General features: G+C 47.9%; 1 protein-coding gene across 1 annotated transcript in view; it reads right to left on the reverse strand.

The window, feature by feature from the left end:
* Positions 1-27,542, reverse strand: part of LOC138472262 (ATP-dependent RNA helicase DDX19B) — an 857,647-nt gene that overhangs the window by 36,874 nt on the left and 793,231 nt on the right. The window contains exon 12 of the mRNA XM_069610370.1: positions 23,570-23,761. Coding sequence (XP_069466471.1) covers positions 23,570-23,761 — 192 coding nt within the window. The remainder of the gene's footprint in view (positions 1-23,569; positions 23,762-27,542) is intronic.

Here is a 27,542-nt window from a genome sequence, read left to right on the forward strand (position 1 = left end):
CCAATTGTGCCGCATGCTCTTGGTAAAATTATGGTGAGTCCATCCTGCCCTGGGGCCTTACCTCTAGGGAGGTCAGTAATGGCTTTGATTTTCTTCCAGTGTGAGTGGGGTGTCGAGCTGTTCCCTGGTGGCCTGGAATATAGATGTCATAGGAATTTGGTCAAGTAGTTTGTTGGTGTCCTGTACACTGTTCCTGTAGAGGCGTTTACAGGTCGGTATAGAATTGAGAAAATTTAGAGTATTTGTTTGTCTGACCATTGCGGGACGCCTTGTAGATCCTTGATGCATTCAATCTGGGCCCCCCCTTCTACCCAGACCAGCCTAGCAAGTGTCCTACCCGGTCTATCGCCTTCACCATATTTCCTCGCTGTGCACGGGTGAGCGAAAGATCTCATCTCCCGCTGGGCGTGGGATTCAAACACCTCCAATTCCACCCTGATTTGTGCCAGTTTCGAGGGTGTAGATGCTGCCGCACAGTCACGTTCCAGGTCCTTGAACTTAGACTTGGAGCAGTTTATATCGTTCCTTATGGCTTTTAGTATCCCAGCTTGACGTGACCTATAGGTAAATGTACTACTTATATCAGCAAAACTAATCAAAATGCATATATTAAAGGATGACCTGGCAAGGAACCCTAAGACCAGTATTGTATTTCGCAGAATGGTTAACCCGCAAGAGGGTTGGCCAAGGGCTGGACAAATTGTATAAATATCCCGGGTATTCCAATGTGCGGTCTCTCACTGAACACATCGAACCCTCGTTGAAGTTCGTTATGTTATACTGAGAGCCGAATAGCTATCTGTTTGTCAATTGACTTGGTAACAGTTGTAGCTTGAAATAAAGCACTTGCATGTTTCTTTGTAAACTGTGTTGGTGTGTTTCCTTTTGGGCTTCCCGGCCTCATATTATTTTTCTGTTTTCACAGTTCGCGCCCAAATAGGGACCCTCAAGATTGATGCCGGATCATTGAAGGTTGACGCAGGCTATCGAACCGGGATCGGACAGTGTGATACTGCGGGCCCGACCGAACGAGACGCAATACCTCGGCAGTGCTGCACGATCCGATCCTTGGACGATAGTCGTGTGGTCTGACACGGCATCTTGACGAGGGTCCATTTTTGAGGAGGGCAGATTTGTCGAAATCACCAAACACAAGGTAAAATTTGTTAGATAAGTTCTTTGGTAAACCGTACGGTCCTCCTTAGGTTTGGTCAGGTGTAGTCGTGACCCGAATCTTAATTTAACCCTGACAATTTGAATTTGGCATATTGTATCTGCAGACAATTATTGACCAGGTAACACCAATTATTTGTGAAATGCTGGGAAATTGTCTAGCTGCTTTAGGGCACTGTTCCGCAGCGATCGACAATCTTTGGAATTTAGCCGCCCGGCACCACAGGAGGGGTCGCCGGCATGTACTATGTACTGTAAGTATGGCATTGGAAGTATAGTATTTAATGATATTTGGCACAGACAAACCAGACATGCCCCCGAATTTCAGTGGCCAATCAATGGTAGTTTCGAGATTCCCCCGTATTGAATACCTAGAATCGGTCTTGTTAAAGAAGAAGGCCAGACCTGCAGCATTTGATGTTTTGCAGAATTGGAAAAAAGAAGCGTTGCAGCAGCTTAAAAGTAGGGATAAACATGCACGCCGTCATAAAACGAATGCTGAAAAGGCGTTGTTATATGATAAGGAAAAACATTGAGTCAGTCAAGAATATGGATAGGGCTTTCTCACTCAGTATCCAGAAAATCTATCCCTCTAAAGATTTTCATGTTTCCGAAGAATTTATTGATAAATTGTTAAACGAACGAAGGCCTGGTGCTTCTGCGCCACCTCCGTATGATCCTCTCCCTGGTGCTCTGCCCATTCCTGCTGTTATTCCTGTTCCCCCTGTACAACCTATTGCCCCTATTCCTCCAGCTGTTCCTCCACCTACGCTACCACCTCTTCCCCCTGCGCCAATAGTAATACCTCCATTGAATTTGCCCGCACCTCCGCTCCCGAGTGGTTCTGTACCGACTGAATTTGATCAGGGTGCGGGGGCAAAGATTGTCACTCGAAATACTGTCTCTGCAGAAAAGAAACGGGAATTATTTGCATGGGCTAAGCATTGCATGGAGAGAGGCGATCAAGCTGTTTTCTCCACATTATCAAATATGGGCAATTTTCCTGAGAAAAATGTTTTTATTGGAGGTTTGGGCACTTATTTATGTGTAATGTGGGGTAGATTACATAATGCAGATCTCCCACAATGGTTGAGGGATCTGAATACTTTAGCGCTTTCGAGGGACACTGAGGAGAAAGTACATGGTCATGTTGAGAGGTTATTTGAGTATAGGAGGGACTTAGAAAAATTGCGGGAGGATGGTGAGGACGACAGTATGTATGTACAGAAATGGTTCCTTCCGTGTCGTAAATCGGCATCTGAGGAAGTACGAATCTGTACCAAAGATGCGATTCGATGGATCTCGGATTCATCGATACTGCCAGATGAAGTGTATGACACGTATAGTCAGTATACAGTAGAAATGCAGAGGAAGGTGATTCAGGTAATGGTGCAGTACCTGCAGGATGAATGTATAAGTAAAAAGGTTAGTTGTCCTACAGAGTTATTGGGTATTTGTAAGAGGGCTTTTTCGCCCGACACTTCAACTGCCTTAGCGCTCGACCTGGCTCTGTTGCTTAGTAAGCGATCGGAATTACCTACATCTCAGTTGCCAATGGGAGACGTTCCTCCGACATTTGTCCCAAAGGTTGAGATTCCTGCTAACGTTGGGACAGGTGCACACGCTGTGGACATTCCTGCACATTATGTATCACAATTTGTTCACGTCCCGTTTTCGTGACAGGAAGTGAACACTATTAGACAATCAATTCCTGATATTAGGAAAAATCCGACAGGATTCTACAAAGAGATAGAGTCTGTCTTACAGTCCTCTGTGTTCACTCCAAGTGATATTGACTTGCTATTCCCTGTACTCCTGCCTGTAGATTTATGGAAGCAGGTTCGAACAATAGACGATGTGCCTGGCTTGGGAGATCGTGCGCTAACATAACTAGGTTTGATGTGGAAAGACCAGCTGGTGAGAAGCCACCTCAGGTAATACTCACTTTGCCTGATAGAATTGTTGCAAAATTGAAAACCATAATTCCTGAGAAAATAATTATTTGGGACAAGTTTACGGCCTGTGTTCAAGGAAAATCTGAAGGTGCCACCAAATTCTTTAATCGATTCGAACAGGTATTCTCTGACTTCAGTGGACAGGACTTGGGCACAGAGTCTGGGAAAAGGTTGTTTGTGGACAAATTGGTGCGTGGATTGCTGCCTGACATCCAGTCACAGATTATGTCCTCTGAGAGCGCTTGGCAGGCGAAATCCCAATCTGAAGTTTTGCACATGGCTCAGTATTATGAGAACCGTGTTAATAATGAAAAAGAGAATAGAGAAGAGGAAAGGAGATTTGAAGACTAAAGTATTGTTACAGCAAATTGTTAGAAATCCCAGAGGAGGTAATTCACAGACCAGAGGTCAGTATGTTCCGAAGGGGAACGTCCCCTTGGGTCCTGTGAATATTAATCAATGTGCCTATTGTCGCCAGGAAGGTCATTGGCGTGCACAGTGCCCCGTCCTTCGACAGAGGTCAAGCAACACATTTGGAAGTATGGTTAGACGACCTAGAGGTCGCCCCGGAGTGGGGGGCCCTGATAGAAGTCAGTTCTCTCAAGATCCTCAGCAACCTTTTTCACGGGATAATCAGACTTCGAGTGTGGACACAAGAAACATATTTGATCACCCTTCTGCTGCCTACCTTTCTGAAGAGCTTCCTTTCGACGACTGTCATGATGCCTACCTCCAAGGAGCCAGGTCCGACCCAGCAACCCCAGAGGCAGGCATCATTCCCCCCCAGGGAAGTGCCAGCGGGCCCAAGCTGGGGCCCTTTGGACACAGTCCTGGCGCCTTAGGCGCCAGGCTCATGTTGGACCCAGGCGCCAGGCTCATAAAGCAAGACATGTGTTCAAGTGTTTTAATGTGCACTTACCTGAGGCAGACCATGCTGCTACATCCAGGCCCTCTTGAGGCCTGAATGGAACTACTTTACCTGTGGGACTACTTTCCGCCTGGGTGTGGTCGGGGAAGGATACATACCTGATTGGTGGAAGGATACATACCTGGAACTTCTTCCAAAGCTATTTAAACCACGCCCGATCAGCAACTCACGCTTCGCGTTGTTCTGCTCCGCGCAGCTGGACGCTCACCGTGTCAGCTCCTGCATCTGGACTTCAGCCACGCCTGTCAGCATCCTGGGTCACCTGCAAAAGGAGATAAGAGAGAATTGGAGAGAAAGAAGACCTTACCTGCTAAAGCTGCATCATGGAGACATCACACCGGCGATCCTGAAAGGGAAGACATCATTTTAAAAGCATTTCGCTTCGATCGCTGCAGCGCTGCATTTCACTCACCTTTCCTGGGCGCCTCCATCTTCAGCAGCGATCATCCGGATCCGCACCCACTTCCCAGAGCCTAGAGAGAAAAAGACAAGAAAACAAGGTGAGAGAAGGAAGGGAATAGGAAAAGCTCAGTTTCCTTCTACAACTTACCTGTTGGGTCATTCCCATTTCATTTCGGGTCCTGCCGCTTCCGGGCATTCCGGACCCCAGCCCCTATGGGGAAAAAAGACAGACATTGAATGAGCGAATGCAAAGACATTACCTGAACGCTCATCCAGAACTTACCTGTCATTTACTGGAACTGCACGTTTCACTTCGGGTCGGCGCCATATCTCCAGCATTCCGAACCCCGGCCCCTAAGGGGAAAAAGACATAAGCATTAGCGCTTGCTGCAATAAGACAATGAACATTATTATTAAGCTTGAACTTTTGAACTTGCAACAGAACTCTTACAGCGCCTTACCTGAATAGTCAAGCTTATTTTGAACTCCCATCAAACCTCAATCCAGTGAAGTAACTGGGTTTCAACGCGCCCCTGCATCAGAAGCAGGATGGAGAACTCATCCTTCCAGACCCTAAGGTGAGACTTCACAGGGAATCGTGGAAGGGTATCGTGGAGGGTTGGAAGGGAGTGGGAGGCTTGAGCATTATTCCGTCAGTAGGTAATACTCCCTTTTCACGCACAGGGAACTATTCCTGCGGGCCAGAGAAGCCAGAGTTGAGGGGCCCCTTCCTGTCCATCTTCAGAGTCCTGCGCTTCACCATAGAAGAAGCATCAGCACTCGAAGCCAGACCTGCGCCTCCGTGGGAATCAGGTGAGCGTGACAACGACATCTTGTTTCGTTAGGATTGCCGAAGCAGAGTTTGAAACCTTCACCTATTCCCGTTAGCCAAAAAGGTCCCTACTTTGAACTGTTAGTGGGGAATAGGAAACATCAGTTCTTGATAGACACTGGAGCATAGAAGTGCTCCATTGATCATTCTCGGGTTCCAAACATTCCACTGTCAGGGCAAACTAATGTTTCTGTAGGGTTTTCTGGCGTACCAGTTGCTTTTCCGGTTTCTTCGCCAGTGCCTGTTTCTTTGGGTCCCTTTACGGACCACTGTCCATTCCTCTTGACTTCAAACTGTGGAGAGAATTTGCTGGGGTTAAATCTGTTGAAGAAATTAAATGCAGTAATTCATTGTTCCTCTGACGGAGTGCGACTGACGATTTCACCACAGCAACTTCCCAGTTCAGTTTCTGACTCGACCATTGCCTCCTGAGTTTAGCGTTGTCCCGGAATGTTTGTGGGCGGTTGACGACAACGATGTCGGGGTATTACAGGTTGTACCCGTTAAAATAGTTTTGAAACATGGAGTTAAACTACCACGCATTCCGCAATATAAAATATCAGTTGAGGGCGAGCGTGCTTTGAATTGCATGGTTTCCGATTTTGTGCATCGAGGAGTGATCGAAGAAATTGCAGGTAGTTTATGTAACAGTCCGATTTTACCCGTGTACAAGAAAGGCGACAATGCAATCCCATTCCGTTTCATAATTGATCTACGCGTTGTCGCCCCACAATTTCCAATTGTGCCTGATGTGACAACGATACTAACGATGATCCCTGCTACAGCTACTCACTTTAGTGTTGTGGATCTGAAGAATGCTTTCTTCAGTATTCCTATACACAAGGATAGTAGATATTTGTTCGCGTTCACCTTGGGGGGACGTTCGTTCACATTTACTCGTGCACCTCAAGGTTATAGTGAAAGTCCAATCATTTATAGTAGGGCTTTGAAAGAGCAGCTTGACACCCTTGAATTGCCATCTACTTGTACACTGCTTCAGTAGGTCGATGACTTGCTTTTAGCTGCAGATTCTGAAAGTGCTTGTAAAGAAGGCACTGTATTGTTGCTTATTCATTTGGCTGAACATGGTCATAAAGCTTCGCTTAAGAAATTTCAATATTGTTGTCAGGAGGTTGCCTATTTAGGCTATCTCCTGTCAAAGGAGGGGAGAAGATTGACACCTGAAAGAATAAACACATTTCTGGCATGTCTGTCCCAAAGGAAGTCAGAGCCTTAATAGGTATGGCTTCTTACTGTAGGCTGTGGATCCCGAAACTTCTCACTAGTGATAAAACCGATGTTGGCCTTGACGAAGAAGGGCATTTCTTCGCCGCTGCCATGGTAGTCGGAACATCAATGATCATTTGAGCTTCTCAAAACCGCGTTATGCTCTGCACCGGTTCTGGGTACTCCAAATTACAATAAGGCCTTTGTGTTGTTTGTGCATGAATGCGATGGATGTGCTTTGGCTGTGTTAACATAGGAACACGAAGGGAAGAATAGACCGTGCGGCTACAATTCCGCCCTTGATCCTGTCGCATGCGCTTTGCCAAGATGTTTGAGAGCCGTCGCTGCTGCTGCCGCGTCTGTAAAACAGAGTGAGGGAATGGTCCTAGGCCATGATTTAACCCTGATGGTACCTCACTCTGTAGATGTCTTATTGAATAAAACCCAAACACAGCACCTCACCTCTGCACGGCTGACGAGGTATGAATTGACTCAGTTTGCCCCTCACATTCAAATTAAGAGGTGTCGTGTTCTTAATCCGGCTGAACTCCTACCTTTCCCGCAAAATACTGTTTGCGGTGACTGCCTGTATACTACTGAACAGGAAACAAAAGGCAGGATAGACCTTATAGATACTCCTTTGGATAATGCGGAAGGGGAGCTGTTTTGTGATGGCTCCTGCTTCAAACTTCCGGATGGTACATCTACAGCTGCTTATGCAGTCATTACATTGAGTACGGTTGTTGAAACTAAGAATTCCGCATAACTCCGCGCAGGCCGCAGAGATTATAGCGTTGACCCGAGCTTGTGAACTCTCCGAAGGGCGTACAGTAAATATATATACTGATAGCCAGTATGCCTTTGGGGTGGCTCACAACTTGGGGAGGCTCTGGTCAGAAAGAGGGTTCCTAACCTCACATGGGACCAAGATTCAGCATGGCCCCCTGATAGTGCAATTGCTCTAGGCACTCGCGCTCCCTAGTCAGTTAGCGATCATAAAATGTGCAGCGCATCGCAAGTTCATAGATGTGGGGAAAGGGAATGCTTTTGCTGACCAGATAGCCAGGCAAACGGCCACAGACCTTAGCACAGACATGTATGCTCTAAGAGAAACAAGAGATGCCTATGTAATGGATGAGGGTATTGGGTCTGTACGAGATATCCAAGCTGATGCCACAATAGAAGAGTCTAAAAAGTGGGCCGAAGGGATGGGGAAACTAGATGAAGATGGGTGTTGGGTGGATACATCTGAAGGGAAATGGTTGCTCCCCGATTCATATGTGCTGATGATGGCAACAATGGCACACGGTCCTACGCATGTGTGCTCAGCAGATCACGAAAATGTTAGAACAAGTCTGGGTAAATGATAACATTTTGAAAATCACGCAGCGCTATGTCCAAGATTGCATGATTTGATTGCAGCACAATGTGGAGAAGGGGACTGCAACTCCAAGGGGTAGTTTTGGGACTCCTTCTGTCCCCTGCGAGGTCATCCACTTTGATTTTATTGAGATGGAACGGTGTAACAATCTAAAATACGTCCTTGTGATCATTTGTGCCTTTAGTAAATGGGTTGAAGCTTTCCCTGTTAAAGATGCTACTGCCATGACCACTGCGAAGACTATGGTAAAGGAATTCTTCCAACGATTTGGGTTGCCAAGAGTAATTTGGTCAAACAACGGTCCACATTGTGTTGCAGCAGTAATTTTGCAGATATGCACAGCATTACACATCGAAAAGCGATTTCATTCGGCTAGACATCCTCAAAGTGCTGGGTTGGTAGAGAGACATAACAGTATCCTAAAGAATAAGCTTGCTAAAACATGCGGCGGCACCAAACTGAAATGGCCGGATGCCTTACCTATTGTATTGTTAGCCATGCGTGCCACACCTCAAACTAGGACTGGGCTCTCTCCATTTAAAGTAGTGATGGGGAGACCTGCTAATATTTGGGGTCTTCCAAAGCCTAAAGCGTTGAGAGGTTGAAAATGTATTGCTTGTAGACTACTGTAACCAGTTGACTAAAAGTCTGTATCTCATTTATCATCAGGTTCGATCAGCTTTACCTGTACGGTTTACGGGCCCAGGACAATATTCAGCCTGGAAGTTGGGTCCTGGTGAAGGCCTACGAAAGGTCTTCCTGCCTCGCGCCTCGCTGGCGGGGACCCTACCAGGTGCTGTTGGGTCACCCAGACAGCAGTGCGGTGGCTGGAAAGAAGCATTGGATCCACGCGACGCATGTCAAGAAACTTCCTCACCCGACGCCACATGTTACAGAAGAAGCAGAACCCCTTGCTGATGCTACAATCTCAGATCCTGGAGTAGCAAATAGCTCTGTGAGTGTGTCGGAGAATCTCTCTGAGCCCGTGGAGCTTGGGGAACAGTCCATTTTGTCTCCACACTCTTTGGAAAGGTCACTTCCGGAAAACGTTGTTTCAAGTTCTGCGACTTCCGTCGCCTCTGATACGTTGCTTCCCTCAGGAAGTGACGTTACCTTATTTCCAGATCAAACAGTACCGGGAACCACCAGGTACGACCTTCGACGAAGAAAATAGAACTACGGCACGGGTTTTGCCTGTGCATCTGGAAAAGAAAAGCGTCATTGAGAGTTTTGTTCTTGCAAAGGAAAGTTTTAGGGGGGAAAAAAAGGGATTCTGCTGGCTAGGGTTGGGGAAGGACTAAGAAGTTGCGCGACCGTAGTGTCGCCAGCAACGAACATTGGGGTCGTCAATTGAGAAACTACGATGTCTGCCACCTCCACCGCTGCTGCTCGCATTGGACTTGTAAATAAGGGGGTGACCAACTTGGACAATGAACAATGTGCCTGGGCCCCGAAAACGTATTGCTGTGTTGTGATAATAGTAATTGGAATTTGTATAGTTACTGCCGTGGGACTCTGGTACTTTGAAGAAATGTATCCTCTAGAGCCTCTTTTGCCAATTGAAATTGTACCTACTGCTCTGACTCCCTCTGTACACCTTCATACTTTATCACCTAGGGACTCCCAGCTTAGACGAAAGTATCACAATAACACTTTAATGATAATAATGAATTCAATGCATGTCATTTTTAATAAGAGTAACTGCTGGATCTGCACCCATTTACCGCAACATGGGAACAAGGGGCTAGGATGGTATATTCACCCTTTACCTTTAACGACTGCTTGCTATGCCTCTCTTAGAGCACTATTCTTTGGCCGTTGGAATGACAGCATCTCAGGGAACTTTGATGGAACTAATTTAAATGATTTTGAGAAACGTGAATTGACTCCCCTGGGATGCTCGCTTTTTGCAAATCGAAGTAAGCCTAATGTTGCTTCTATTAGGCCATCTGATAAACTGTCTCTTCCCTTCCAAACTCTAATTTCCTTTAAAATGGCTCCGATAGGCAATAAGGACGCTGACCATAGCCCCGATTCAGTTCCCTTCTGTGTACAAAGGAATGGCACCCGGTCAATGGGAAATTTTGAAGGTTGTGTGAACATTGTAAATTTGACCGGGGAGAACAGGCCTCTGTATGTAGGGGGGCCTGTCTATTTCGTTTGCGGTAGTACAGCATTTCCCTGGTTGCCCAAGGATTGGCAGGGCACCTGTTATTTAGGAATCCTGTTACCTGGGGTATTCATAGCTAGCACATTGGAAGTTTCTAAGGCTCGCCCACGGCGGGACGAGAATGGAGATACCCCTGGGCAAATATTGGGAGATATAACAAAATCAGTTGTGCCATTTTGGGGACAGATAGCAAATTCTGAAAATATTAGGGGGCTAGCAAGCGTACTGGAGAGAATCATCAACCGGACCACGGATATACTCTGACACTGGAACAGAAAGCAATAAGCTTGGTAGAGCTCCAAAACCGGATGGCATTAGATGTCATTCCGGCAGAACGTGGTGGGGTATGTAAATTAGTGGGGTCCGCTTGTTGTGTTTTCGTACCAGTTTCCTCACCGATAATTTTCAAAGCAATACAGAACTTGCACGTCCTTAGTTCAGAAGTGCATGTTCCTATGGTAGATTGGAGTATTAGTGCTTGGTTCTGGGACTCCTTACGATCCTGGGGTTGGAAGGTGTTTTCTGTCATACTGGTTATTTTGGGAATTCTGCTATTCCTTTGTTGCTGTATCCAATGTCTACCTAGTATATGTGCAATGCTAGGAGGATGTTGCGCTCAGGCGGTGAGCACGATAGGACAAAGTGTATGGCCCAGATACAGCATCTTAAGAGTTTGTGTTGCAAGAGGTTCTGTTGAACGACCTAATGGCTATAGATATTACAGATAACGATTCAGGATGTATGGACGACAATGCATGGAGTTATTTACAAATACATTAGAAATAGTATTAGCACTTGGCATAGGCCAAAAGGAGGGTTTGTCGGAATAGAAATAATATTATGCCTCCTATTGTAATAGTCGTATGTGTATTGGCCTACGCCAAGTTGTCTAAACATGATGCGCGAACAAACTCCACGACAAGGTCTTGACCTTAGAGAAATCAATGTAAGCCGCCATCTTGGATTAAGCCACCATTTTAGGTTCTCTTGTTATGCAGAAGTCACCCTTAACATCAAAATGGAGGCCAAATGACATGCCGAATAAGATTCTGGTCGTTGTGACCTCCGTACAGCTGAATTATTAATATGCCTGCAGGCCACTTGTCGGGCTCGCGAACAGAGACCTTGTCCTATATGTAAATGTACTACTTATATCAGCGAAACTAATCAAAATGCATATATTAAAGGTTGACCTGGCAAGGAACCCTAAGACCAGTATTGTATTTCGCAGAATGGTTAACCCGCAAGAGGGTTGGCCAAGGGCTGGACAAATTGTATAAATAGCCCGGGTATTCCAATGTGCGGTCTCTCACTGAACACATCGAACCCTCGTTGAAGTTTGTTATGTTATACTGAGAGCCGAATAGCTATCAGTTTGTCAATTGGCTTGGTAACTATTGTAGCTTGAAATAAAGCACTTGCATGTTTCTTTGTAACCTGTGTTGGTGTGTTTCCTTTTGGGCTTCCCGGCCTCATATTATTTTTCAGTTTTCACACCAACGTCACCAGCACTGGGGCATGGCTCAATAGGGTGCAGGTTAGTATCTTGCCATCCACAACCTTACCCATTAGTCCGCCTGTTACCAAGAGCAGGTTTATCCTAGACTAACTATCGTGCGCCGAGGAATTGTATGTACATTCTTGCGCTTGGGGATGGACAGTCCTCCAGACATCCTGCATGACAAGCGCAGCGATGTGTATGTAATCTCCTAGCCGCACGAGACCGAGCCCTCGGTGCCGTTCCAGTTCTATCTAGATCATGGTCTAGTATCAAGTTTATATCACCCCCCCAGATTATTGGAACCCCAATATACCCCATAATTAGGGAAACTACAGTATCGTAAAATTCAGGGGTATCAACATTTGGGCCATATGTGTTCACTAGCAGGTACTCCGTGTTTGCTATGACAATGCAGGATGACATATCTGCCCTCAGCGTCTATGGCCTTTCTTCAGAACAATTTTAACGGATTTGTGAATTAACGTCAACACTCCCCTGGACTGTGTGGAGTATCTTGTATAAAATCTATTTGGTCCCCACGATGGTGCTAGGTACGATGCCAGGCGGCACAGGGCATGGGTCTTCTGCAGGAGGAGTACCTTCACCCCGTGTCTGTGCATAAGCTGTGATCCTGCGGGCCTTGGTGAAGTTACCTATCCCACGGACGTTCCATGTCATTATGCGAGTGGCCATAGCAACATTTCAGGGGACATCCCAGCTGTAGCGCCTTTGCGCGTATAGGGTTGTAAAAGCGTATGTCTCGTGTTGTCTGCTTACCACACGCACTGCCGCTCCTCTGCCGCCTTTTTTTGTGCAACTTACCCCAACGGTCTCGCCCTCAACCCCACTGCCCTTCCCCAACCAGCAGTGCGTCAGACCCTCCCAACGGACCCCATACCAGTGAGCCACCCCCAACTCGGCCCACACGGGTCACGGGCCCAACAGAAGCTCATGAACAAGAGAACCATAAGAAAAACCATTGCAGCCGCAGTGGGGTGCGCCGCTGCCGTGTAACCAGCTTAGAGGAGACATGGTAAATACCACATCATACTTTACATTGTGGTGATTATTACCTCCCACCCCACGTGCTGAGGCCTGAGAAGCAGGATAGTGAGCCTCAAAAGATGCAGACGCTCGATGAGGCTCTCACTACGACAATCCATACTCATGACCCAGAATATGGTAGAAGGGAGATATGAGCACATGTTTGATATCGGCTAATGGATATCGGGATTATGAGAATCTACAATGAGGCGTCGCGGTGTGGGCGGCTAACCAATCCAGACATACGTTCAATTTGACAAGTGGGGCAAATTTCCTTAGGGTGCCAACAGCTCATGAAACAAAAGGATATCTGAGTTAAGGAGCGGGAGAACCATGCATAAAGGGCAGCCCTGCTGCACTCCCGTGGAAAGGTCTGGGAAGATCCTGATGACCTGCGAATCCAGCCCGAGTTCCCCATTCTCTCGTGCCAGAGTATGTGGTTTCTGTCCCTATAGCTTAGGATATTTGCAATGACAGGCCGGAGGGAAATCGCCATGCTTGGGATGTGGGGCCAGTGCACGGTGGGCACGCTCAACAGCAAAGAAGGGAGACAGTTCGGGGTTATCTAGCAGGGTTTTAAGCATATTTTCAGTTGGCTGTTCCATTCGACGCTTAAGTGCATTCTCCGGGAACCCGATAATGCAAATGTTATTCCAGCGCGATCTGGATTCTAATTCGTCGCATTTGGCTTTGACACATTTCATATCCCAGGCTAGGGTGGCCACCGTGTCCTTTAACACTTGAATTCCAAATTCGTTGGCACCAATTTTGGTTTCAGCCTCAGTGATTCTGGTGCCCTGTTGGTCCAGTTCGGACCAGAGTGAGGCCACATTAGAATTTATGTCATCCAGCTTTTCATGAAAGGATGCAACATTTTTGCCCATGAGTTCCTTCATAGTTGTAAGGTCGGGAGCCGGGGTGTCCATTGGAATGTCTGCCTCATCCTGGTTAGCTGAGGATTGTCCGTGTTCGGGCCTAGATGTGGTCTTGGCAAACTTGTCCATGGCTCCGACCTTGTTTGCACCCCGGGATCTGTTAGACATTGTCCAGGTAGGCAGGTGTTCACTGCTGGGTGGCCAGGAGCATATGAGCAGTGGTGGTAGATGCGTGCGTGGTGTTCGTGAGTTAGCACTGGCCTGGAGGCGTTTTCTGGAGTGTAGCTATCCGTGGTGTACCCCAACGTGGTCTGGGGGACCAGCAACAGACCCGCAGGGCCTCCGGTGATCAACTAGGAGTAATAGAAGGCTATGCACAGGGCAACAAAGCCATATACATGCGGGCGAGGGTCCAATGGGTGGTGTACCAAGAGCTGGAGGGGTGGCGTAATGTACCGGGTTATTCAACGCTCTCTCAGCAGGAGAGCGCCTTATGCGCCAGGGTCCATGAGCCTGGTGAGTGGATTGGAGGCAGACGGAACGTCACGCTGGTACCTCGATTGTAGCAAAAACTTAATCGGATGTGGGCCCGCATGGCTGTCACGTTCAGACCCGGCACATGTGCCATATAGCCATGGTCGGTCACAGCAGGCGAGCAGGACATAGGTGTTGCCGGTACCCACAGGCTGGGGGCGGCAAGGGGGTGTAGTCACAGCGGTGCAGGTGCGCAGGCTTGTGGGGGTCAAACTGCGGGAGCGGGGCAGAGCAGGGCACCAATCGCGGCCAACCTGCAGCAGTAGCGGTGATGAAATGGCAAGGCGTGGTCCTCACCCCACACTTGGCAGAATATCTTGTCCTTCAACGCCTGGGATGATTCATGGGTTTAGAGTGTCATGCGGTGGCCACCGTGGCAGAGATGAGGCAGGCCTGACATGGGCCCAGGACTGCAGTGTAGACTGGCGTTGAGTGTGGTGTAATTGATGGGGATAAAGCCGCTGGGGGCGGGATCTCAGCACTGTCAGTTGTATGTAATCAGCAGTGGTGCGGAGTGCAGTGGGTTTCTACCACAGGACAGGGGTGTTGGAGGGTGGGGTGGGAGTAGCAAGTGCCCCAAGACTGTCAGGGAAGCACAGGCCCAGTCAGGGGGCCACTGGGAATACTTCTTGTGATGTCGGGGTCTCTCGCATCTCCAATGCTGGCGTGATCTGCTGTCGTATGGGATCAGCCTGCCGGGTCCTCGGTAGATAGCTGGCTCTCATTGCTCCGTGCAGTCGCGGCGCAGCGAGCAGAAGGCACTCTCAGTGCCCACATTGCGGGGTCAGATGCTGGACCTTAGTCCGGGACCCCAAGGCACGGTGGCCCGAGAGGGAGGGCCGTGCGGGCAGGCTGCATGCAGCGGCGTCACGTGATGTGGGCGCAGGGGTGCTCCCAGGCGTCTTGTGGTGCGAATGATGGTTGCTTCTCTGCGGTCACAGCACAAGTGCCGCACCCCCCCAGGTCGTCACCAAGTCAGGACAAGGGTCGCTGAAGATAACTGGGTGTCGGGGGAAACCACACACACTCACAGCTCCCCGTGTCAATAGCAGCTCCGGGTAGGGATGAGCAGATGTGAAGTATGCCGGCAACTGACCACTCAGTGTTCCAGAGCTGGCGGCGTACTGAGGTTACATCGCAGCCACGGTGCTCCTCCGGCGCTCATTCCAATGATACAGCGGGGGCCTCCATGGGTCCAAGCAGCACAGTGGCAGGGATTTAGCTTCCTTGGGTGGGGCGATGCAGGCGCCGACACAGGTTTGAGTGTGGAGCACAGCCCAACTTCCAGCCTTAGCCTCCGGAGAGATCCGCAGGGAAGGCGCACCAACGGCCTAGTAGCCACTGTATGTTGCACAGCGTCACCAGCAGCACAGCAGGTTCGCTCTCGGCATCCACACAGCCAGTCCGCCCGAAAATGGAGCTGCAGCCGCCCAACACTCATTACCAGTCGGTTAGCTTCTCAGGGCTGGGTGATCCGGGAAACCGCCATTTCCATGAGACGTACGCCGGTATAAGAGAGCTAAAGAGCTAAGCAGCCATCTTTGGGCTGCTCAACAGCGCCCCCTCCTGGTAGTCTTTGCTTTTCTACGCTGCTTGGAACGAGCGTCTGAAACCTTGGGAAGAGTAACTGGGGCGACTAGCCTGTCGCAGGAGGCGGCAAATCTGGCATTACCAGGAGGCCCCTCGAAAAGCCCAGAAGGGGAGAAAAGAACGGCACGTTTGCAGAGCCCCCAGGGACTTCGCCGTCTCAGTGTCTTCCTTCATGCCCTTGAGTGCCTCATCAATCTTCTTGCCAAAGAGCTGCTCCCCGTCACAGGGCATATCCATAACTTTATGCTGGACTTCAGGACTAAAGTCAGTGCAGCGTAACCACGCCTGCCTCCAGAGAACACAGTTATTCATTTGTTTGAAGCCTGGCTCCGCCAAGTCCACTGCAATGTTGATGCTGTGGTTGAAGGCCTCCTCCCCCTCTCGGACCAGCAGCATAGCTTCCTTGCGTTGTTCTGGGAGATGTTCCAAGAGCGGGGGCAACCAGTGCCACATCTCCCCATCGTGCCTGCCCATAATGGCCAAGGAATATGCCAGCTTCACTGTCGTAGCACCCACCGTGAGGACTTTCTTCCCGAAAGCATCTCGTTTTCTGGCCTCACTGTCCGGTGGCCTAACACACGTGTTGGCTCCTTGCCTTCCAACTATCCCACGCCAAAACCACCGACTCCGGCGTGGGCTGAGACATGAGGCACTTGGGGGTCGAAACAGGCGCCTTAAACTTCTCCAGACCTCCCTTGACGGCTGGTTCCAAAAAGGGATGACACATTGTGCACAGGCTCTCCTGCCACACATGGTCCAAAATGGGGACCGAGAAGACTGCCTTCCGTCACTTCCCATGTGATCGAAAAGAAAACTGTCTTTACGCTCCTCCTCAGGAGCAAGGCCAAATTCTTGGCACGCCTTCACCATCATATCGTGAAATGCCCCAATATCGTCCTGGGCGACGAGGACATGGTCGACAACGTGACACGAAGGCCTGCTCTCCTGATCCGAATCGAACAGCTGACCTTCCTCTGGATGACTTCTTGGAATGCCCAACCGCACCGGTGCTGGCAATGCCAGCCGCACCGCAGGTGCATTCCTGGGGAGGCTGGGGCGAGGGGCCTCATCAGGCACACTACGCACCATTGGAGCCATCGGGCACAGAGCCGTAGGAAGTTGCACATCCAATTGTCCCAACAGCGACTGGAGAGTACTTAACACCTGCATAGACAGATAGTGAGGGTTCACCAACGGGTACAGGGGCGCCCTAGACCACATGATGCAGACAGACCTGCCACCCGCAGACCTAGCGCAGATGGATGGGAACCTGGTTCATGCTCCTCCTCAGACCCGAGGAGACTGAATACGAAGCCGGATCCTGTTGAAGAATGTCCACCCGGAGTAACGGCCCGAAGCCGGCCCCAGACTGCCACGGATCCCCCGTCGGCAACAAACCACCATCCGCCTCCAGCAACTGTGGACCACTGACAGTCACGCCATAGACGGAGCCGCTGACACCCCTCCCCCGTCTACAATGGGAGCGAGGATTGTAAATCGTCGATGATGGAACCTCAGTCAACGACACCAAGGGCTCCACAGGCCCCGTCTTCGCCGGTGATGCCGGTCGCGTGGTTGAAGTGCTGGAACGATGTTTCGACGAATGTCGGCTGGAAGAGGACCTATGCCAGTCCTTAGACGAGTGCTTTGAAGAAGACTCTCACCCCCTCGCATTCTCCACCGACGCAGACTTCTGCGCCGATCACTCAACTCCTTGGACTTGTCTGGTCTCGCCCACCTGGAGAGCGAAGAGCCACTCGCACCTTTGGACCGATGCAATTTGGATTCAGAGGAACGACCTTTCCCCACCTCCAACGCAAGCACCTCAGTGCTTTGCTTCTTGGCAGGGGGTTCCACGGACATCGCCCTCTGCTGTGTAGACGCCTTCACCGCCGGAGCAGACGACTTGCTTCTCTGGGACGAAACCTCCAAACCTGGGTAAGTGCCCTCGTTGAGCCAACCAACTAGCTGGTTGTTGTAGTCCTTCAGCGTTTTCTGAGAAAACACCCGACATCTCACAGGCATCCGCCGAATGATTGGGGTAGGTAAAGACAATAAAGGCAATCTGCATGTCCGTCCCCCTCGAAGACCTTTAGGCCGCAGGTAGCACAAGGCCTAAACAGCGACTTTTTCCGGCCCACAGATGACATAATGGCCGATAGTACGAAGAGCACGTGTAGAACACGAAGAGTAGACACGAGGTGATCCCAACTGTTTGGAGACGGTTGAAATCTGTAGGGAAGCAGCGGGGCGGGGCCATTTATACCGAACGTCCTACTGGGTAGCCTAAAGTAACCAAAAAGGACGTTGTAGGACACCAAGGTGGCGAAGTTTCCCATAGGAAAATGCTAGGTTAAAGTTACTGAGGTTTCCCAGTCTGACGATGGGAAATATTCACAGCATGTGAATCCATGAAAGATCCAATGCAGGAGAATGCATTTGCCCATATCCCCTCCCAAGGTATTTGAAGCACGTCCTGAGGGATCCGCGCCCCTGTCGCCCCAGGACGTGAACTGCTAGCACATCCTGATGCTCTCCGTCACAAACCGGTCTGTGGCCGGGTGGCCCCATTTGTTGACTATTTTCCTGGAGCACTGTCCCATTCAGTTGCCATTCGTAATTGTCGGAACCCAATCGGCTGAGCCAGTCGGCTGAGATCCACACATCCTGCTCAATCTCCCACTCCGATGTCTAGGGTCAACCGGCAAAGAGGAGGGGATCTGGTGCCCCCCTGCTTGTTGACATAGAACATGCAGGTAGAGTTGTCTGTTCGGATACACACTGCACTACCCATAATTACTGGAAGCTAAGACTTGAGTGCGAGCCAAATGGCCATCAATTCTAGCCACTTGATGTGGTTCTGACCCATACAGAGGAGAAGCGAGACTACCCTCCTGTTTTTTTTTTTTTATAAAGAGACAACCTTATGTTGAGGTCTGGTCCTGAAGAAAGCAGTCAGACTTCGCAAAACCTGCTGAAACCGGTAGACTGATAATAAGCGTTCAGGCCAATGCCCTGAACCAGCAGGACTCGAGCGACCGGGTTGTTAAAACTGATTTTTTTATTTGTCTGGTTTTAATTATTAGCTAAGACAGGAACATAGTGAGCTAGGCTAGGGCCAGCCCTTCTTCTGTCCCCTTTCCTAGATAGGCGGCACATCAGCGCCCACTAGGGATAGACGAGCAACCATAATGAGGGATATTTAGACTTTCCATTAGGGATATTTAGTGAGCTATAGGCCACTGTGTTGAAGTTTTGAATGTTTGTTGTATGTGACTAGGGTTTGCAGTGCAGTAGTTTTGAGTGTTAGGCTTGTGTCTGATTAGCAGTGGTTACGGTCTTTTGCAAGGTGAATTGTTCCAGAGAAGCAAAAGCTGGACAGGGCTGATTAGGGAGGACTGCTTCAACTCCCACAAAACTGGTAGACCCTTTGAGAAACCCGAGGCGTTTCTCACAAGCTATTCTCAGAGATACTTGGAAAACACAGGCAAGCCAGAGTATTCTTCTCTTCACAGAGAAACAACATATCACTACTCCTCAACCTTTCCGGAAACCAATAAGAAATGGATTCTTTCCATTTTCATTACACGATTATAATCCCTGTTACTCCGATACCAGACCTCTTGACAATAATCTACCCGAACTATAGCCTTTGAAATTAACATTTCCTGGGAGGAGGCGAGAACAATCAAGGCAAGGGAGAAAAATACGAAACCAGTCTATTTCACAATGTACCTTCTCTTGTCTCTCTGATGCAACTACTTTTCTGCCTACTCAGGAATACTGCAACACCCACCTTCCCAGTCATTCTTCTACTGGTCCCTCTGACTATCCTTTTCCGAACTCAGTCTGCTTTTTATAAAACACTACAGTTCCCACAATCGCCCCTATTCATTCCACTACCCAAATACAAAACCCAGAAACAAAGCTAAAAGAAATACCTCTGGCTTTTTCCTATGTGCCTGTCCCGCTAATGAAATCAGGCACCACACCTTGACACACACCTGCCCTCCATTTCTCCTCCCCACAGGGATAAAAGGCAGAGCGCGGGAGTACACACGAGAAAGGTGCAAAACACAAGGAAGCAGCGGTTCCAAGATGACAGTTTAATACAAGGAGAAAGACGCCAAGACTGAAGAGGGTTGCAAGGAGGGAAGTGCCCTCGACCTTGTCTGAGAAAGATTTACTTTCATGAGCCTTCAAGAACAAGAAACATAAGACCTGGAATCAAAAACTGAAGAAACCTGCATTGTGTGTCGGATAAACCAGGGGCTCTCCTGTGTTGATATCAAGGCGGGGAGGATTGTTTGCCGCTGTGGTGCTGTGGTGCTGTCCTTGGCTCCTACAACAAAGCAGCACCAGTAAAGTCACCAATGCCGGTGATTTGGTGAGACTGATACCAGAGCAGCCTGTGTTAAAGCCAAGGTTGCAAGCAGCAACATTGTATCAAGAAAACTGAAGTGAACAGTGTGTGAAGCGTATGTGACAAGCAACGCAAATATAATTTAACAGCAGATGAGTGACTGAACTTTTGAAGCCAAAATAGATACCGCAAATAGAGTGGTACGGCGCCAGGTGGGCACTCATTCAAAGGTCTCTGTTAAGTATCCAACTGAAAGGTGGCAAATGTAAAAAGGAATTGTGAAATCGAAATGGCCCTGTAAAGGGTCAAGGCAAACCCTGTGCACATTCAAAATTATTCGATAATTGATGCTAAATGAAATTGGTCTGTACCCGGCTGAGGTAGACTAATTGTATTAAGAAGGCGATCTGAGCCCGCCTGAGGGGGATACGGGGTGAATAGTGAATCACCAGAATGGAGTACATTTAAGGGGAAAATCACTTTGTTTTGTCGTATCAGGCCCTCTGCATGAAGAGACTTGATCGACAAAGAGACTTGGGCACAGAAGGCCCCAATACTAACGATTGAACTGTATCCTCGTGCTAAAGAAACCAGAGATTGTGCCAAGTTCGAGTGAACCGCCTTATCCTGTGCTGAAAATGTGAGGAAGGGCGGCCAGCGGCCTGAACATCCGGACATAATTTTTGTGAACACTTTCATAAACACTACCCCACACTATTTGTATTTAGCGGTAAGGATTGGCAATAGGTTTAGTATAGGCCCTTTTATTTTGAGAAGACACCACTAGGACTGCGTTATTTGATGGTTGTAGCTTGATCCCATCTGTAAATTTAGGTTTAGCTAGGCATTTATCATACCCTTTTTGAAGTTCAATAAACGCCCTTGAACTGTGGTCACTTGTGCCCTGCGTGTGATAAGGCAGGAGCAAGGAAAGAATCATGGGGGCTGAACCTGGATAGGTTTGACAGACACTTCTTTGGGCCAATAGAAAGTAATCTTCCAGGGCTATAGGTACTTTCTTCTAATGTACTGGTCACTTTGTGCGTTTTGTTTTGGTCTTGGCAGGAACCGGCTGTGCCAGAGGATGAGCCCTGCTATGAATGGGCATATTAGCCTAACTGTTGCCGGAACGAAAATATAACTAGTTGCGCCTGTTGTGAATATTAAGAGAAGTTTAGCCTGTTGGCTGAGTTCGTGTAATGAAGTTGGAGAAACGAAGATTCGACGAATGAGCAGAGTACAGAGATCTGGCGTGGCTAACTGTCGAAGCGCCAGGCACACCGAACTGCCAGGCACAGCGAACCCGCTCGAAACCCCCCACCAACTTGGAGTGTCAAGTGGACCTTCCAAGGCCCAGATGAGCATATAATTAATCTGATGCCAAGATAAGAGTCAAGGTGGAAACCTAGTTAGGGGAGAGGGCCTAAAAGGGACAATGGCAAAGTGACATCTCAAAAAAGTTTGTGACCAGTGTTGTTTAAGTTGTGGTCAAGGATCATTTAAAGTAAGCACAAGCGCATTCAATAGAAACTTGGGAGTCCAGCATAATCCCTAATTTTCCCTGAAGGCAAGATAAAAGACTGATCAACCTGATCACAGAGGATTGTATAACAGACTTTGCCAGTCCACGAACTGTGAGGGAGAGAGAGGAAAGAAAAATCGGGAGTTCTTTCTGACATACGACTTCCCCGGTTTTGTTCTGAACTTATTATTGAATGAACCCAGTTGATTCAATCCAAGTCTGTGTTGTGGTTTGTCCCACCCCGAGATTCGTACCCTTTTTGAAGTTCAATAAACACCCTTGAACTCTGGTCACTTGTGCCCGTCTTACGGTTGATACCATGCCTTCCCTACAACCCCCAGAATACTTCATGCAAAGTGAGATGCTTGGTGAACCTGCATATGGTCAGGAATGCTCCAAGTAGCAAGGCAATAAAACATAAGCTCCAGGCAGGCCCTACCTCATAGTGGAGAGGAGCAGGGTACCAGGTTGATGTCCAACAATGGAAAGATATGCAGTCGCAAGCCTTAAGGTAAGACTGTTGAAACAGCAGCACTGTTCCTTTCGAGGATGGTGCAGGACCTTGGGAGTTCCAGGGCACTTTGAGATCCAGAGAACACTGGGCATCTGTACAGGACTTCAGACTAGTTAAGCCCACCAGTCTAAAAGAGGAAGGCGCCAGATGAGGGCCTTCCCTTGTGGCAAGAAGTTAGACGTTCCTTGGTAGATACCTTTGCCAATGCTCGTCACCAGTGTAGTGGTGTCCCTGTGGCGTCTTCAGACACTTGGTCCCAGTGGATGTCAAGTAGAATGGCTCCAAACCCTCCAATAACAAATCCAAGCTGGGCGCAATTGTAGCATTCAGGTGGCAAATATTTGCACCATTCAAACAGGTAGTTGCTAGTCCAATCGCAGACAGCCCACATCAGTCTGGAATGTGGTTTGGGACGAGGCAACCCTGAAAAGAACTACTTTTAGCTATTTGAAAGATACAAAGAACTGACAGGGAGTCCATGGCTGACCACAAGATCAAATATGGCAATTTTCCACCTGCCGGGGTTGGAAAAACAGCAAAAAAGCAAGCGTGCACAGAGGACAGGCGTGTACCAATGAAGAGCAGTACTTTGGAGTATATGGAACTTAAAAAAGGCACTATTGAGATAAAATAACTGGTGCACAGTAGATCACTTATAGCAAAAATAGGTCCACTGTCACTAGCCTGTTCTGTGCATATGGAAAGGGATAACAAAAATTACCCAAGAGAAAACATTTCCCTGCAGCACTTCACCGAAGGTGGGCTGTGCTATATGAAAAACAAAAAGGTAAAAAAAAAGATGAGATGCGGTCCATTCACTTGGAGCCATAAGAACTGCCGTCTGTACCCCAAATTAGTACTGCAAAACAAGTCAATGTCCAAATCCATCAAAGATATGCTATGGGTGCCATTGAAACCAATGGATGGCAAGTTGCAAAAGTGAAACTGTCCCCAACACTGAGCAAAGTGGACCTTGGCTTCCCTTTAGAAAGGGTTTTGGATTTTTTCATGTTTTCTTGGGACAGCTCAATAGTGCAGGGACAGCAATAAAAGCATTAATCAGGATTTTTTAGCCTTCCACTTTTTGCTCAAAACCAAGTTAAAACCAAAGTGACAACACGATCTGAAAAAAATATTACATGTAGAGACAATAGTTTTCTTTTCTCTATAGCAAAGCTGGGGCCCAGACTAAAAATCAAGATATTCCAGATCAACCCATTGGTTGCCTGCAATAGCAAAAAAATGCTACCAGCAAGGTCTGAAGAGCTGATCAGTAAACTCTCAGGCCTACTTTAAAATAATTGTATAACAGTGTAAACCTATATTGAATGGTCTATTCTCGCCTCTTACATCAAAATATATTTTAAACAGTTTTCTCCAGTAAAGATGCTAAGATTGCTAAGTAAAAAAATTGTGGTGAACTGTGGAAGATGGTAAAATCTTCTGACACTCCTGTAATTTAAGAGACACCGACTGTTAAATAAAAAACGTGAGGTTTTGGTCAGCAAGAGAAGGAATAAGGGTGTGCAAAGTGAGAGAGCAATGGGTCACCACGTACTAAAATGCTCCTGTATTCGGTTAAGGATATTCATGCTATGCTTGCTGTCCACCATGTTAATGGCCAATCCTCGTTTCCCAAAACGTCCTGTCCGGCCAATCCTGTGTAGGTACGTCTCATTGTCAGGGTTTCCGTCCTTATCCACAGGAAGGTCAAAATTGATGACAACCGACACCTGCTCCACATCGATACCTGAAAGTAAGAGCAAACATTAGCTCATGCAATAAAACAAAGTAGACTTACTGAAAGAGGATGCCAGAGGGGCAAAACACACACCAACATCAACCGGTAAGAGACCAGCAGTCAGGACAAATGTTAATGGTGGAAAGTAGAGGGAACATGCCAAATAACAGTGATCAAAAGATGACATGTAATGGAAAATGTGGCATGTAGATATGGTTTGTTTAAAATGGGGAATCGCAGCTGCTCAGATTAAGGGCACATGTGAAACATGTTGAATGAAGAGACTACCCAAGTAAAGTTACCAGAAATATACAATGTACATTCGTTTTTGGAATCAATTTGTATATTATGCAAAATACCAAATCAATTACATGTGATCCAGTAAAAACATTCAATGACTGATTACTTTTGAAATCAGACACCGAAACATACAAGATGTTACGCATGTAAAAAAAAAAAAAAAAAACTGTAAACTACTGAAATTAGCAGCAACTAGCAGGATAAAAGAGGATTAATACAAGTATGACACAAAGGGGACAGTACATACTCAGCATTCAATGGCTACACACAAATTGACCAGAGAGAGTCAACAAGATTATAAGAAAATCAGTTAAAGCAACTGACTACAGCGGATGTTTATCAGGAGAAGTCACCAACAGATTCAACAATGCACTTATAGTGCTTTTGCCCCTTTAGCCTGGCTTTGACCAGAATATCTTGGCACAATCATGGTCTACTATAGCCCATTCAACATCTTTTAGCAGTCTCATATCAGGAGATGATAGACATTTACTTTGTTGTGATGTCCCTTTTGGCCAGTGGTACCTTAAAGGCATTTGTTAAAGGAGAGTTTTGCACAACCCTCTGGTGTGGACTGTGTAGCATTCTAACCCAATGGAAGAACAGTGTCACCTAAAAAGGAAATGCACTCTAAAATGGTAGCTGTAGAAGAGCAGTCAGATTTACCTCCATGAGGGTGGAATACAGTTATTCCCAATAGTCACTATTAAGATGGATTTTCAGAATGCACCCTGTGGACAGATTCTGAGAGGCCACTCTGTTCTGGTGACCAGAGAAATACACTAAAGCATAGCAGCCAAACTATCTGGCTAGTGTGAACAGTAAACAAAGCTTAGACTTAGGAAACGAGAGTGGTTAAGGGTCCAGTTAAGCACACACAGCACACTTAATAAAAGTTGCCTAGAATGTATACAAATTTACAAAATTACTTTTATATCGTTCATGTTCTTTCTAATGGACGTTATCCCACGGATATCTCATCTTTGACATCTATTTCCAGGCGCAACTGCTCTGCGGAAAGGTCTACAGCTGCCACGGGGCGCAGCACTTCTCCGCCCGATGCCTCCAAGTATCCCCAGCCAAGATAGGATGTCGGGATAATATATATTTCCCTAGCACTCAGATGCTGAGGGAACGCAGAACAAAAGGTGTAGAAGCTATCCGCCCAAAGGGGCAGTAGGGCAGGTGATGAGGAATCAGTGGAAGGATGTCCATCAGAAAGAACACTTCGAAGGGCTAAGTAATTGGTTATTCTAATGACTCCTTCCTTCAATGACTTCCCCATCTTTCCTAGACTCCCAAAGCAGTACAATGACCTGGAGGAGGGAAGATAGCAAGGATACCACCTAAACCATAAGGTTTTATGTCCTTTCATCGCCAGGCATTTCAAAGCCTGCATTTTAAACCTGCATAAAATAACTAAAACGTTCATCGAATTATTATAATTTTTGGAAAGGGGGGCCCAAGCCTCCCATCCCCCACCTATTTGTAACCACAACCGGACACCAACCCCTTATCTGCCCTTTCCCACCCCCCAGAAGAATTTGATTAACATTTTTGTTGTTCTTTACACGTTTAAAATGCAGGCTTTGAAATTCCTGGCGATGGAAGGATGTTGTACCAACCAGAAAACTCTGAAAGACAGTTCTGCCAAAACGAGCGACCTGACGAGACAGAATCCAAGCATTACTGCTTTGCGAACCTGAAAGAAGTCCAAGTCATGCCCGGTGGCAGCCAGTCCTGTGGTGGAATGAGCCCAGAGACCATCCGATACATTCTTGTCAGCGAGATCATAGCATTCCGAGATGCAGAGAATGAGCTATTTTGACAGGGTCTGTTTGGTCACAGCCCTGCCAACAGGGGCACCAGGGTAACCAACAAAAAGCTGGTCATCTTTCCTAGCCTCTCTCGTCCGAGAGAAGCATAGTAGCTGAGAGCCCATACCGAATCCAGGGAATCGCCCTGCTGCCTTGGAAGGGGCAGGCAGAAAACATGGGAATAATGGAAATCCAAGACCATTCACTCTCGAAGTCACCTTCTCTTTGGAAAAAAGCAAATGGAGGTAAAACACCACCTGGAGCTCACGCACCTGTCTTGCGAAAGTGATGGCAACCAGGAGCAATCTAATAGGATATGAATGAAGGAGCTCAAACAGAGTGTCCATATAAACTTGGGGATCTTTTCAACACTGAAATAGCAGCAAGGTAACCCTTCAGAGTGCCGATCTGCAGTCCCCCTGGCCCAAAGATAGCAGAAAATCCAGCACTGTGGCAAGGACCCCATACCGCCTCGTATGTTGAGGTCGTCCGTGGCCACTTTGTCCATCAGAATCAGAAGTATTGCACTTCAGAGGAAAGGGACCAGGTCCAGCCTGATTGCCCTGAACTCCAACAAGTATATGTTGCTGAGACTCTGCTGGAGACCAGTCCAATCACTGCTTGGTCTGACAGGGGAGCGCCACAGCCAGTCAGAGATGTGTCTGACCAGTCAACTGTGGCCTAGGTTGACTAAACAATGCACCTCTCAGTAAGTTGTCCTGCACGACCCACCACACGAGATCGTTGGCCACCTGGTTTGAGACCTGTAGATGGTCCACCATATGTCCCTGCAACTGCGACCATTGACGACTGAGTAGCCTCTGAAGCAATCTCATGCACAATCTCGCCTCCGGCACCACAAATGGTTCAGGCGGCTATGAGGCCCAGAAGGTGCAGGAAACCAGAGGCATGCACTTGTTCCTGTGATTGGTGGCCACTGACCATTCAAAATATGTTCGACACTCAATCCTTGGTGGGGATGGGGAGGGGGTTGGAGAGCCCTGCCCAGGCATGAGTTCAAGACGGCTCTGATGAATCAGAGACAGGGACGCCAGAACCAGAAACTTTTGGAAGCTCAGGGAAAATCCCCAACTGTGCAATCGCTTGCATGTGTGGACTGGATGCTCCAACAATAGTTCTGGGGAGCAAGTTCGGAAGAGCCAGTTGTCAAGGTAGGGAAAGACATGGATGCCCTCCTGAGGCGAGCCGCTACCACTGCTAGCAGCTTAGTGAAAACTCTGGGTGCAATGGATAGACTGAACAGCAGGACCTTGAACTGGTAACGTTGTTGGCCCACTATGAACCTCAGGTACTTCCTATGCGGCACATGGAAGGAGGCGCCCTGAAGATCTAGGTAAACCAACTAATCCTGCAGATCGAGGGTTTGAGTAACCGTCTAACTTGTTCTCATGTAAGAACAAGTTCAGCAGCTGCAGATCCAGAATGGTGTGCAAGCCTCTGTCCTTCGGCACCAGAAAATAGGTTGAGTACCACCCCTTTCCACGCTTTGAGCGCGGAACCAGTTTGATCGCAGTCTTCGCCAGAAGCTAAAGGATGGGGTCAGGATACGAGTAGCCAGGTGACAGTGGTTTTCGGGGGGGCAGGGGTCACTGGAGAAACAGGAGGCAATAACCCTATCTGATGACTTGCAAAGCTAAGCATTGGACGTGGTC

Source organism: Ambystoma mexicanum, chromosome 8 (genome assembly GCF_040938575.1).
Source record: "Ambystoma mexicanum isolate Mex_15411 chromosome 8, UKY_AmexF1_1, whole genome shotgun sequence".
Classification (NCBI taxonomy): Eukaryota; Metazoa; Chordata; class Amphibia; order Caudata; family Ambystomatidae; genus Ambystoma; species Ambystoma mexicanum.